This window comes from Eucyclogobius newberryi, unplaced genomic scaffold, assembly GCF_026437365.1.
Source record: "Eucyclogobius newberryi isolate DKJ021-1_F unplaced genomic scaffold, fEucNew1.0.hap1 SCAF_17, whole genome shotgun sequence".
Lineage (NCBI taxonomy): Eukaryota > Metazoa > Chordata > Actinopteri > Gobiiformes > Gobiidae > Eucyclogobius > Eucyclogobius newberryi.
The window spans coordinates 24902119-24916344 of record NW_027315801.1 but is presented as its reverse complement, the minus strand read 5'-3'; the positions used below and the strand labels follow the sequence as shown (position 1 = coordinate 24916344).

General features: G+C 38.6%; 1 protein-coding gene across 1 annotated transcript; it reads right to left on the bottom strand.

Moving 5' to 3' along the window:
* Positions 1-321: 321 nt before the first annotated feature.
* Positions 322-8189, bottom strand: tmco4 (transmembrane and coiled-coil domains 4). The gene is made up of 14 exons (XM_072449597.1): positions 7981-8189; positions 7280-7418; positions 6051-6225; positions 5906-5933; positions 5701-5830; positions 5356-5453; positions 5104-5247; positions 4794-4913; positions 4077-4241; positions 3382-3518; positions 3212-3296; positions 2438-2555; positions 2258-2375; positions 322-1165 (listed from the first exon to the last, which is right to left on the bottom strand). The coding sequence occupies exons 1-14, from the start codon at positions 8015-8017 to the stop codon at positions 725-727; spliced, it is 1935 nt and encodes a 644-aa protein (XP_072305698.1). The 5' UTR covers positions 8018-8189; the 3' UTR covers positions 322-724.
* Between the last annotated feature and the right edge of the window lie 6037 nt (positions 8190-14226).

The window sequence follows — 14226 nt, the reverse complement described above, 5'->3', positions numbered from 1 at the left end:
AAGAATTACTTAGGAAAATGTTTTTATCTTGAAGTCTGCAAAAGGCAAACATGTGGTAATTAAACATGTTAAACAGTTCAGCACTTGAACTTCACATTTATGGGAGCCATAAGTTACATTTTATAATTTATACAGCTTTGAAATATGACTAAAAAAATAACATAATCATCATTAAAATATGTTTGCCAAACAGATGTTTCTGCACACCAACAACTGTAAATTGATTTGCAGAATTATTTTTATGGAGTTTACAATAATCTAAAATTGACCAATCCAAAAGCACTCTTCATGATGTATGTCATGCTCCCCCTTCACAGTCCAGTTTGTCCACAGTATTCAATTATAGAAAGGAAGTCCTTCAATCTTTGTAATGCACTGAGTGAATTTTTCAAAGCCTTATGGTGATAAGCTTGCTGTGACTATATCCATGGTAACCAGGCCAACTGGCGAAATTAGACAGTGGGAAGATGTGTATCATTGCAAAATTTTCACAGTCCATAATGCCACAGACTTGAAATCAATAATGAATAAATTAAGAGAGACTTCACAGTTTGAATGCGATTAGCCTTAAAGAGGCTCAACACGAATGGTCATTGTCCAAAAGCTGCCATATTTGTTCAGTGTGTTCTTCGTGTTGAGAGTGGAATGAGTTTTTCCTACAAGATGCTGAAACAAACTGCGACGAGTTTACAAGCAAGCAGCTGGTCCACTGACATGCTCTTTTTTACAAGTGTGACCTCTTCTGTTGGAGTGTGTGCTCTGTGATCCACTGCGTATCATCCCAGCTCCATGAGATGTGCTCACTATCAGCCTCCTCTGCACCGTGCCCATTGGAAACAGTGTCACTGAGAGTAATATCGTCCTGAGAAGAAAGTGGCACTGTAATTTCACTGTTCTCTGCTTCACTTTGACTTAGCGTATCCAGCAGGTCAGAAATATCAGGAATATCCCAGCCGTCTGTGGCCTGCTCCTCTGTCTCTGTGATCTCAGTGTTAAGGGCCTGGTGCTCCTTCAAGGTCTGGTCTGAGGAACTTTCTGTCACACTTTGAACTGCCACAGACTGAGACAGGAGACTGGCAGATGTTCCAGGGACTTCGTTTGTTGGCACTCCAACTGCCACCAAGATAGTGTCCATCTGACGCATGTAGTCCAAGTGGCCCTTTACCTGGAGACACATATAACACAGAAATGTGTCAATTCTCAAAATATTCTGATATCACACATGTACAGTATGTATTTTTACCCTTGGAACTTTAGGAACATTTGAATTACATGGTGCTTTCTTTGAGGTTTATTAGAGCTTAGCAAGATGGGGTTATTCAGTTACTTTTTCTATGGTGCTGCATTCTTCGGAGGACTATTGCCTGGGGGCCCGACTACAAAACAGCACCACAATTGTATAATTTATATCCAATTATGACCAACTCGGAATGGTACTATTCAACAGAAATATATTGTTTCACTGAATCAAATGAAAATAAAACAATTACTCTGTCACATAAAAACTAAGCTAAGACCAAGCCAGCAATATGGTACGGCCCATGGCCCATTTTACCATGATGTCATATTGCTTAGCGGGGAGGATTTGGCCCACGGGCCGCTCATTGAATTGCCCAGGTCGAGGGAGTGGCCTGGGCTTGCACAGGTGCCACTCACAGGAGCTGAGGCAGTATATTAGGGTAAATAATAGTAATATCACTAAATGGTAACAAATATAACAAACATTATTTAAGAATTATTTATTAATGAGTGACTAATCCTTACATCAAAATGTGATTGAAGCTATAAAGTCAACAGGCAATGCTGTGAAGTCAAACACATACCGACTGGGGCCTTAAATGTGTAGCATATGATTCACTGACAATATGTGGCGTTAAAAACAAATTTAAAAAACAAATGTAAAAGGCTGATATAATATAGATTAATATATACATGCTACATTGAATGTTTTCTTTATTTGATTGAATCTGTATTTTCTGTTTTTGTATTATTATTATTTCCTATCTTTATTAATGTTGTGGGAACTTTCTTTCATGTTTTGTAGTTGAATTTTGCCATCAGTGATGACTGTACTTGTCTGAGTCTGTAAGTTATTTTCAAACTTATTGTATAACATGTGATGCATTATATTTATAACCAATTATATGTACATTACACGGAAGCTGGTTGTGTGTAATTATTGCTGCATAACGGTGTTGAATGTGACAGATTTTTTGTAAGATGTAAATTGTAGTTATTAACACCAGCACAGACTTACCACAGAGGAAAGATCTACATTGATTATGCGCCGGTCCTGGACATTGATTGGCTGTAGCCCAGCAACAGACAGTTGGGCGGCTGAGCTTCTGTACAGGAACCCCAGGAGCCAATCTCCTCTAAAAAGTGGGCATTTAGAAAAGGCTGGGTGATGGATGGAAACTATGAAATAAAGACTTACCTGCAGTATCCATTAACAATTTTTCCAGCCACTACCCTCGTTATTTTCTCCCAGGCCTTTTCAGAGCCTTCCACAGGGGCTCCCAGTAGGACCACGTCCTCCACCATCCCTTCACTGCCTGACAATGACAAAAACCCATGTTGTATAAGATTGACTGTTCTATGGACGGAACGAACACCAATAAAAATTAGCAGTGCAAAATGTGAGAAAGATTTCAGCCAAATGTACAATGCTGTCATGTTTGGTGCTGACCCATAAATGGACCATGGTCTTTCCACTTTGGCTCGAACTTTGGTATAATTGAATATAATTGCCACTGATCTGAAACGCGTGTGTGACTGAAACAAATTACAGTATAATCTCCATCACAAAAATGGATGACACGAACTGCACCGACAATTAAGGACTGGACCGACACTATAACTGACATACAGCCAATAGGAAAAAAAATCACATCACAGACTGAACTTGGACAAATTGAACATAAATTGGACAAAATGGGACTCATATCACGGCCCTTGTGTGCCTTAACCTTTCTTTCTTTTCATTAAATTTTTCTTGGATGCCTTGCTTTTTCTAAATTTGCTTTTTCAATTTGACCTTGATTTGATCTTTTGTCTAGCCCTGTCTTGTCTTTTATTTAATATATTTAATGTATTTTTTTGGCTTTGTCTGTACATATGAATTTAGTTTTTCTTGAATAACAAAAGAGCATAGAAGAAAAATAAAAAAGTATAGTACAATCAAAGAGGACAGAGTGAACAAAGAAGATACCTTGTTCGTTCGCTAGCTCTTGTAGACAGAAGAAAATAACTCTGGCTCCGAGGCTGAACCCTATCAGACTGACAGGACGCTTCCCCTTTGAGGACACACGGCGTTAAGGGTTTGTTATATTCAAATTTGTCAGTAGCTGTGATTCTTTTCAGTGAAGCGCTTTGTCGGACCTGTGGCCTGCTCCTCAGAACCTGTGCCAGGTGCTTTCCCACTTCAGCAGAGCGGCTCAGACACACACACCACGGATTGTCAATCACACTGGCGGCGGCTAAGAGCGACGCCGGCCATGTGAGAGCGGTCACTATACCTGCGCAAAGACAGGGAAAGGCATTTATAGCAAAACAGGGAATCTGGCAGCATAACAATACTTTTGAATGATCTATTTGAAAATCTACAGTATACACATGTACCCAAGCGGCACTCCTTTTTATTCTTGATACTTTTAGAAAAGAATCTTGACTTTTACACATGATTTGAGAAAGAGTCATCTAATTTCCAGATTAATCCATGAAAATGTATAGTGTCGAGTTCAGGAACTTTAACGCGACACTAAAATACACTTTCATCTTCGGTTTTGTTATGCATTTGGTATGCTTTTCCTTTTGTCTGGGATCAATTCTCTTTCAAATAAAATTATCTTTTATAACCACTAATATCATTTTATACAAATCATATGTCAGATTTTATAAGCCAGATGTTTATTCGAATGTAATTTGGTTTAAAAACCCAAATTACACAAACCTTTCCCTGTGTGTGTGTCCTCTTGTATTGTTTCTGCTTGTTTATTCAGCTAACAATTGCCACTCAATTGTCCTGAAGTGCTATTTGTAATTACAGATTCACTGAGTGCCCTTCGCCTTTGTACCTGAGAGGACAGTGTATTTGAGCGCTTCCTGTGCCACCATGCTGACCAGACCATCCAGCAGGGAGGTCATGGCTGAACCCAGGTCTCTGAGGAAACGGGACTCCCACACCAGGCAGTACTGCTCCCCACAATCCCCCAGACGGCACCATGGGGCCTGGAACGAATCTGCAACACAATCAGAAATATGTGTGTCTCAGATCAGAAAGAAAATATGGAATATGCAATACTTTGATACAGAGGGTGTATTGTGTTTTGAAGGGTTGCAACAGGAAGATATGTAGTCATGGAAATGCGAGCGCTTGGCTTGCATGATACACACTCGGGTCATTTAGATGTAGAGCGCTCAATATAATTTTCATCCTAGGTCAAGTGGACAAATTCATATGGCACTTTGTCCATTGGTCACTTTGTACATTGTTGGCTGATGTGTTATTTAATGTATTGAATAATGTTGGATAGAGGAATGTATTGCAAAAGTAAAATAATCACAGGATAAGAAACATAAAAGGCTTGGATAGGATAGTTTTAGATACCAATACCTGAAGATATGGTTAAATTTAAAAAGTGAACACAGAATTGATTCAAGATAAATGTTTAGTTTTTAGTAGTTTTAATGTTGCACTTGTGTGATGTAATGAGTTACCAATGTAAATACTCAAAATTAATTATTATTTTGGTTAAGTTTTATTTTATTTTTCAGTCGGTCACTTTACTTACTGTATTTCCCGCTGCAGAGCCATCCTGTGACAGCAACAGTGAGGTGCAGATGCTTTCCAGAACTCATTGGCCGGAATTCAAACTCCTCAATGGCTCCAACACATTTATTCATCTTATATCCTGAAAGAAGAGTGTAAATAAATATGCCAATCATATCACAGAATTATTCCAAGTTTTTGAGTTGCCACATCACATAATATATTACAACTATAAACAGTGCATTACATGTTCAATAATAAGTATTTTGTGCAAAAAGTTGTTTGTTTGTTTTTCTGAGGCCAGTGACATTAGAAAGCCACAGTGCTCTGACCTGTGAGTCCAGCCCCAGCTGCTCCAAACAGAGAGGCCATGATGGCGATGCCAGTGGCTGAGCCCAGAGCAGCAGCCCCTCCGGCCCCCAGCACTGCCCCTGCCCCTGCTGCCACTAAAGGAGCTGCCAGTCCACCTGTCACACCTGGCAAAGTCACAGAGTAAACGGTCTGGTGGACAATTTCAATTGAAGACATTTTACATGTAACTGGTTTTAAACACTAAATACAGTAAGAGCTTAAAAATCCTGTACCAATCACAGTTCCTCCTCCCACTGTTGCCAGTCCAATGAGGAGGTAGCGACGCAATTTACGACCTCTTTCTTTCCTTCTACGCCGAGAAGACTCCTCCCTAATGAAAAATAATATATAAAATCAATTATTTAAAATAAAGCAAAATAAAGATTTGCTTGAGCATAAAATTAGTGTCAATACAATGTGAATTAAAATACATAATTTACCACCAATCACAATTAAAAATCTGCAATAATTTAAAACCAGCAATAAATGTGCAAGTCATAACTACTTAAAAAATGACTTGGATGTATTAGTTTTGTGGTTTCATACTAATATGACCAAACTCAGGGTGAGGCACTCACTCGGTCTCCTCCCCAGCCTCCCTCAGCCTCTCTCCCAGTGTTTCCTCAAATTTCTCGAGCTGCTGGAGAGATACTCGGAGCAGGCAGCTGACATGACGGATCAGAACTCGTGATCTGGCATCATACTGGCCTGAAGACAAACACTTAGATGAAATTATGAATAACAATATATTCAGCAGCGGGAAACAAAAACAATGCCACATACCATCTTTTACTGAGAAAGACACCAGGTCCTGAAAGAACACAATGCATTGCACATTCAAATTATTTTACCTTAACACAACTAATAAAAGTTACAGTAATAAAGACCCATTATTAGCATGATATTGTTCTAAATAGTAAACCCATGCCTGTATGATGGAGGTCGCCCCTGCAGCCAGCAGTGGTTCAGCCTGTAAGATGGAGAGGAAGGTGTCTGAGCCCTCACAGCCAAGCCCAGAGAGGAAAGCCCCCATCACAGGCAAGACTGAGTCGTCAAGAGCCAGCCAGTGCACCAGGCCCTGCAGGTACTGATCCCTGAAGGAACTGACACAACACACTTACTACTTTATCCGTGGTTTACCCTGTGCTTGCATGCAAAGCAATAGCTAAGCATAGCAATTAGCACAATTATTCATTCACTACGCCAGCGGTACTCCTAACCCTAACCCTACCACCTTTTTCAATGGTTTGCCTTTGCGACCCCCAAACACAAAAAAACAGACTACCCACAAAATGATGTAGCCTAATTTCGATTTATTTTATTTTCAGGTTATTTACCTTTTTCCGGCCCGAGGTTTAAATAGTAGGTGGATTTGTGCAAAATATCGAATGTTCCTGTGACCAACAAGTCAACAATACACTGGGCGGCCCGAAAACAGTCTGTGTATAACTTATTTTCTCTCAAGGTTGGCAGCCCTGAGTTAACTAATACAACAGGAAGAAGATTTCGTCATATGGCGGCGCTCAGATGGGCTTCCGGAATAAGGTGAATAGGCCCAGATAAATGAATTTGGTAGACAAGCAAACAGAAATCTACATTTATCACTGCATTTGAAGGACGTCAAGGCTGCAATGCATATATTTTCAATGGTCCCCACATCATTTGGAGACCCACTGAAATTATTTAGCGACCCCATTGGGGTCCTAACCCCAAGGTTGGGAACCACTGCACAAAGCAATGCCAGATAGGAGATATTGGCGCTATTAGATTAGGTTAATAGAATTAAATAGAATTGCAGTGTAATACCAAACGTACATTAAACAATTTTGTACTACTTAAAATATTTCTATCTATCCAAAAATGTATTTAGAAACAAAAACTGCCAATACAAATTTAAACATATTTCATATTAATACATGGTGAAACCAGCGAGTGGGAAAAAATTCAAGTTTTTAGATAGTGTTTCATACGTTGATGTAACATGTCTTAATATACAGCAGAGCTTTCACAGTGATTGAGATAAAGCATAGCACCTGGTTTTGTCCTTGTTCACTGTCCTGTGTAAAAGGTTGGCATGACAACCTCAAGTATCTAAGAAGTGTGTATTTGTGATACCAGCAGTGTTTGTCCAGCACTTGAGGTCTGTGGTTGTGTTACCTGTGTTCAGGCTCTCCAAACAGCTGACCCAAGGACACAGCACACACAGCAGTGTAAGCAAAGCGGCCTGATTCTGAGAGCTGCCTGCTGACCATCTCTGCTGCAGGAGGGTCTTCTGTGGCTCCAGCACCTCCTGGGTCTGAAGGAGAATGGCCAAAATGACTACATTCATTTTCAAAAAGACACATTAATGAGGCCTAAATGATCAGCAATGTAGGAAAATAATTTAGTGTTTCAAACTTTACACAGATTATATTATATTGCCATTTTTCTTGTTCACAGACATTTTAGTTGTTTATTTAACCACGAATAATGAACATTCTTGTACATGTTTGATGAGAAGTAAACTTATAAACTCAAAATAGCATGCTTCTACTAGTAATAATAGATTAAAACTAAATCGTGTTTAAACTCTCCAGTGTTAATGAAGAGGCCTAAACTGAAGCAACAGAAAAAGACGTGTCTAAAGCAATGCATTGTCTATTTTCTGCCAATAAAGCTGGTCAGGTGAAATAACTTTAGCTACATTTACTACACGCGGCTAACGTGTAAACAAGCACAGCTGCTTAGTGCTAGTCATTTGTTAGCAATCTGTTGACTCTTCTATATAACCATATGTTCAGCCGGTTCCGCTCGCAAAGTAACTTAATCACTATTTCCTGTGACTTACCCTCTGGTCTAAAGTTGTAAATGTGTAATACCTGCAGTGAAAGAGCTGTCCACAACTTTGTTCTCCATGACAGTCGCTGAGGTCTGAAGTCTGCGCTAAACTTCAGCTGCGTTCACGAGCCCCGCGTCTATCGCCACGCTCCAAGTCAAACATCACGTTCTACAAATTCATTGCTTTAAACATTACGTATCGGAATAACAAACATATGAGAACAGTTAGTATGGTACAAATGTTCTAAAGACGCGTTGCAATATGTCGTATGCAATATAAGTTTAAGCGTTGAGTATAATATCAACAATAGTTTATGAAGTGACCTGCTGAAACTTTGGTTTGATGACGTAAACTCCGTGTACTGTGAGTCCAAGGTATGAAGGTTATTTTGTGTTTTTATTACGAATTTATGAAGGTTATTTTGTGTTTTCATTACGATTTTTTTTTTACATCGAATCTATTAAAACTATTCATTGTATATAAATACAATTATTTATTTATTTTAATTCGATGTAAAAAAAAAAAAATTCTGTGTGAAAAATAAAGTTAAACTCGACGTAAAAAACAAATACAATGTCAAAAAAAATCGTTATCAAAACACTCAATAACCTTCATACTTATCTATCTTTCATTACAGGTTCATTTATTATTCTTATTCTCATTTTTATTATTATTACTGAATTATTATTATTATTATTACTGAATTATTATTAATAATAATAATAATAATAATAATAATAATAATAATTCAGTACCAAGTTAGAAATTTGGGGGTAATAATGGACTCAGACTTGAACTTTAATAGCCACGTCAAATCAATAACATCAGCAGCTTTTTACCATCTAAAAAACATTGCCAAAATCAAAAATATAGTGTCAAAACCAGATTTAGAGAGACTTATCCATGCGTTTGTCTCCAGTAGATTAGACTACTGTAACGGCCTGCTCACTGGCCTCTCCAAACGAGCTGTAAAACAGCTGCAGTACATCCAGAACGCTGCTGCTCGGGTCCTGACTAGAACCAGGAAGTACCATCACATTAGTCCTGTTCTCAGGTCTCTGCACTGGCTCCTGTGGCTCAGAGAATATACTTTAAATCAGCTCTGCTTGTGTACAAGTCTCTCCATGGCCTAGCACCAAAGTACATCTTGGATATGTTAGTGCCATATGAACCATCTCGGACTCTGAGGACCTCAGGGACCGGCCTCCTGCTGGTGCCCAGAGTCAGGACAAAACATGGGGAATCTGCGTTTCAGTTTTATGCAGCTAAAATCTGGAACAGTCTTCTTGAAGATGTGAGACAGGCTTCTACTCTGACAATGTTCAAATCTAAGCTAAAAACAGTTTTGTTTAGCTGCGCATATGACTGAAAGGATTTTTTCTTTGCACTCTTCTCTTTTGTTTGTGATTTTATTAGTTTAGAAAATCAGTTGGATTGATAATTTTTAATTTAGTTAATTTTATTGTATTTCTGTTTCTGTAATTTCTTTGTGATTTGAATGCATTTTTCCTGCTGTGAATCACTTTGAATTGCCTTGTGTATGAAATGTGCTCTACAAATAAACTTGCCTTGCCTTGCCTTGCCAGTAATAATAATAATAATAATAATTCAGTAGGCTTTATAATTCACAAACACATAACACAAACCTAAATAGTAATTTTAGTAGTGTAATTAGACTTTATGGCCAGTAGGGGTTAGTGTAACTCTATCTTTTATCAATCTAGGCTACAACAACAAACATTTTCCTTCTAAAACACACGCACATTTGTTATTCCACCCCACTACACTTCAGACTCCTCTTTTTGAAAAATCTCTTGATAGGATACATTATAACTGTCTACCAAACGACTATACATGCAGCTTCAAGGACACAGTATCATCTGATCTCGTTTCCTCAGTCCTTGAGGAACAGTAATGCACTTTATAGATTCTCTATGTGGAGTGAAAAGTGGTGTACGTTAATGCACCTGGAAAAAAGGTTGACTGCCTTTATTACAAATTAATAAAAAATCTAAATACAAAAATATTAATAATGGAATATGTAGTGGAATACGAATTATCTTCACTGTTGTCTGTATAAGTGGAGAGGACATCTGACATAAAGCTTGATGCACAGCTGCTACAGTCCCAATGGAGGACTGGTTATTGCATGTTTTTATGGCGGTTTATATGTGAGTTCAAAGGCAAATTTCCTTGTCAAAAGGATCTGAGGAGACATAGCACTAGCAGGGTCATACTGTGAAATATAATAATTACTTTCTTGAATGCATATTATATGATGTGTTAGTGATGCATAATCAAATTGTTGTAATTATGTTCTTGCCAAAACATCTGCTAACTTTCCTTCAACTACTCTGTTTTTGTTCCCACTCTTTGCACATCATCAGCATCACTTGAGTCCCTTGGCACTGGCTGTAGAGCTCTCTCACGACAAGGACTAAAGGCTGACACCGGAAGAGGGTGCAGTGCAGGGCCGGATGATGCTTTTTGTGGGAGCTCAGAAAAATAGTCCTGTCAAAATGGAATCTACATGTCTGTGCTGCTGGATTTGCCTGTCTGAGTGAGCCTTTCCTGTTTATACAGGTCTGTGGACAGACTCAAGCGCATCATAAACAAGTGACTCTTTACAGCACTTCTACAGACTAATTACTAATGATACACTAAGGCACCTTTATCGACTTTATTCTGGAACCTGGAATGAGGCTGATTTTGGATAGAAGCAACTCGCATTTGGTTCTTTCTTTTGCGTTTTCCTAGTTAGTATCTAACAACAATACTATCTGTTGTAAGTAATTGTGTTATAGTGAGAATTACCTTTGCTAGAATGAGGCATACAAAAATTCAACATTGTGTAATGCCATTTAGTTTCTGGCTATTGGTCATTGGCCATTGACCGTTGTTGTTGTTGCTGTTGCTGCTGTTGTTGTTGTTGTTGTTGTTGTTGTTGTTGTTGTTGTTGTTTCCCCCCATAGATTTGAACATCTTGCAGAGTAGGTCAAATGACTTTCAGCAAGTAGACTACAAACTGTAACCAATTACTCTTCTTGCTAAACTACACACAAATTTAAGTTTATGCACAATACACATTAGTCAATAGATGGTGCATTACAGCTAAATGTGAAATATTCATGTACACATATTAACAAGAATAGCAGGAAGGTGTTGTCACGTCCTTTATGTATTTAGCTGGTGAGAACTTACACCTTTGTTTATTTATAGACATATTGTATAGCTTCCACCGGCTTCCAGAGTGGGAAGTAAGATGGTCCCCCAGGGACAAATTAATTAATGACAAGTACACGTGTACAAACATCCCACTGCTTACCAAACTGACACATGACCTCATTGTCACATACAGGCAGACCAGTGTATATCATTACTTTGTGGAATTTGTGGAAATATTAGGTTTCTCAAGTAACTTTATTTTACCCCAAGAAGAAAAGTTAAACCATGATGCACACATGGTTTACATTTTTGCCTTAGGTTAAATACCACCTCAGGAAACGCTTTATCTCCAGTGTATCATGTCTCTACCACAGTGAAATATGGCTGCTTATATAAGTGTTTAATACTATAAGTTACAGCCCACACAGACATTGCACAAACCCAGATGATGTTGATTTACTGAGAGATGAGCCGAGATGACAATAAATCGTTCTAATTTCAGCCTGAAACCCCAACGCAGTTCTGTCATGACCCAATTAGCAAACCGAGACAGTCAAAGCCCTAACCTTAACTAAATGACCTGTTCCTAAACCTAATCCTAACTTTAACCATAACCTAATTGTGGAATGATATGTCATCTAAAAAATACATTTGCAAGCATAGCCACCAATGCCAAGTGGCTGTTGGGTAAATCTGAGCGCTAACAGTGGCTAACAATATTCCTAATTCCTCTTACTCTACAATACCTAGGACACAGTTTCTTAATTATGATGCGTTAAAGGTGCACTATGTAACATTCCAAGCAAAGCAATAACAAGCCCACCAGACCCTCCACAAAAAAAGTTAACAGGCCAATATATTTTGTTTGCTCTTCTTAAGTTTTCCTTTAATTGCCACGACTGCACTGGAAAATATTAACATTTCCTTACTCATTTCCATTGATCATTGTTTTTTTTTAATGCATGCATCCTCTTTCTGACCTCTTTTCTTTCCACTGGCCTTAATGAGCTCAAGCCTCCATGGACACCAGCTGTATTCTCCACTCTCTCCGCCCATTCTGATTGAACACCCACCCATAGTAACCGTTATAAACACAACACAGATCCGCTGTATAAATGTATTGTGCTCAGAGGTTGTCCAACTGAAGTCACTTTTGTGGTATGTCTGAACTTTAACAGGGGGGGCAAGTACAAGTGCATCCGCGGGGTAATGTGTCGAGGCAGGTAGAGTCCGCGGGGAGAGAGAGAGCCTGGCAGCTCATCAAAGCTATCACCACCTCGCGTCTTGTGTCTGCACGCTCCAAAAAGGTTCCCTAATAAAAAGAATGTAGATAAAGGCTTTCATATTGTTTCGAAAGCCTCCACGCCCTTACTAATTAAGCTCACTCGGCAGACGAGTCGAGCCAAGAGTTGCTGACAAAGGCAGACAAAAAAAGGTGGAACAAATGTAACGGGTGAATCTGTAGTTTTGGAAAAGTGGTGCAAATGAGCAACACTGTTTCTTGCTTCTGATGGTCAGAGGTAAAGATCCTCAAGGCATTACATTCCAGGTTGACCTTGATAGAAACGTTTGGCTGCCCCCTGAGTTTAATTTGGTGCAATCTTGAAACGTGAATGTTTCAAAGTATCTCTCTGTGTGTGTCTACAGAGATTTCTACAAGAGGATAATAATAATCCAAGGTGCTTTCCAGAGGGACAAAGTAACAAAATACAAGAGCAGCATTACAATGGTAAAACAACAAAACACAATGCAGAATAGAAAGAATTGAATACAAACAGATTAAAATCAATGAACCTAGTTCAACTATAAATTCTATTTATTTTTAAAAATAGATGTTTAATTTGCTTTTTAAAGGAGGCGAGAGAGCTGGTGGCTTCTGTAGGGCAAAGAGTTCCAAAATGTTGGGGTGTGAATTATGGAGGCAGCAGCATCACCACCAATCCTTTCACTCTATTTTGGGGGATTTTGAAAGCCTGCATCAGATGGGTGTGATCTTGAAGCATGATGGTGATAGGCGGTGGCAAGGCCATGGAGAGCTTTAAAAGTATTTACAAGTGTCAAGAAGCTACAATTGGAGTTCTGTGTGTTCTTTTGCTGGTGCGGGTTAAAAAACTTGTGATAGAAACGTTTGTTGATGTTTTCCTTGGGAGTCTTGTTGATACAACATTGCAGTATTTTAGTCAGGTAATAGGAGCATAACTGATTTTAGTTTGCATCATTTTGTCTTGAAAATTAACGGATATATTTAGAATTTCTCAAAAGAAAGAAAGAAATGTGATGGATGAAATTATTTCTACGAGGGGATGAGCAGCAAAGTACGGAAATATACAGCCATTCTGCCATAAAAATACAACAATGATTGTATTTAAATGCCTTTGAAATGGGCTCTTTCTAGTCTTTTTGGACAGACAGCTTAATTTTGGCACTGGAACAGTTAAGCCTGAATATTGAATACTGAATATCCAATTGCTGCTGCTTGAGGCTATATTGTAATATTAGTATTAGTATCACTGAGCCAGCTTTGAACATCCTGTACAGAATTAACAAACAACGGCAGAGATTTATGAGTGCAAATATATATTCCTCCTTCATCATATCTAATCCCATATGTTTATTCATAAAGTGTGAATTAGTCTAGGTATCAGCCAAAAACATTCTTTAGTAGAGAGCAGTGCCATTTATTTGAAACCTAATATCAGGGTTCACTTTATTGTCCTAGTAGGTAAATTAATTTTCTGCATTTGCCCCATACTTCAATGGCGCTGGGGCAATTGTCAGTGCGCACCACAGATCTCCAGATCTTGAGGTATGGCTTGGTCAGGTATACCATAGCTAAGGATTTTTGTTGGCGTGAAACCTGGAACCTCTTGCTTGCAAGAGTGCAAGCCACTCTGCCACCCTGCCCATTTATATTTATTTTGATGTTTTGGAGCTGTTCAAATAAGAAAAAAATACATAAATAGCTGATTCTGACCAAGATTCCTTAAAACACATAATACTGTACGTATACTATAAATCCAGGCACATGCTGTTAATTCAAATGGCCTGTAATACACCAGGTATCACTGTTAGGTGGAAATGGAGCTCACTTTTACTCATCTCTCCAGGTGCGTACAACAGC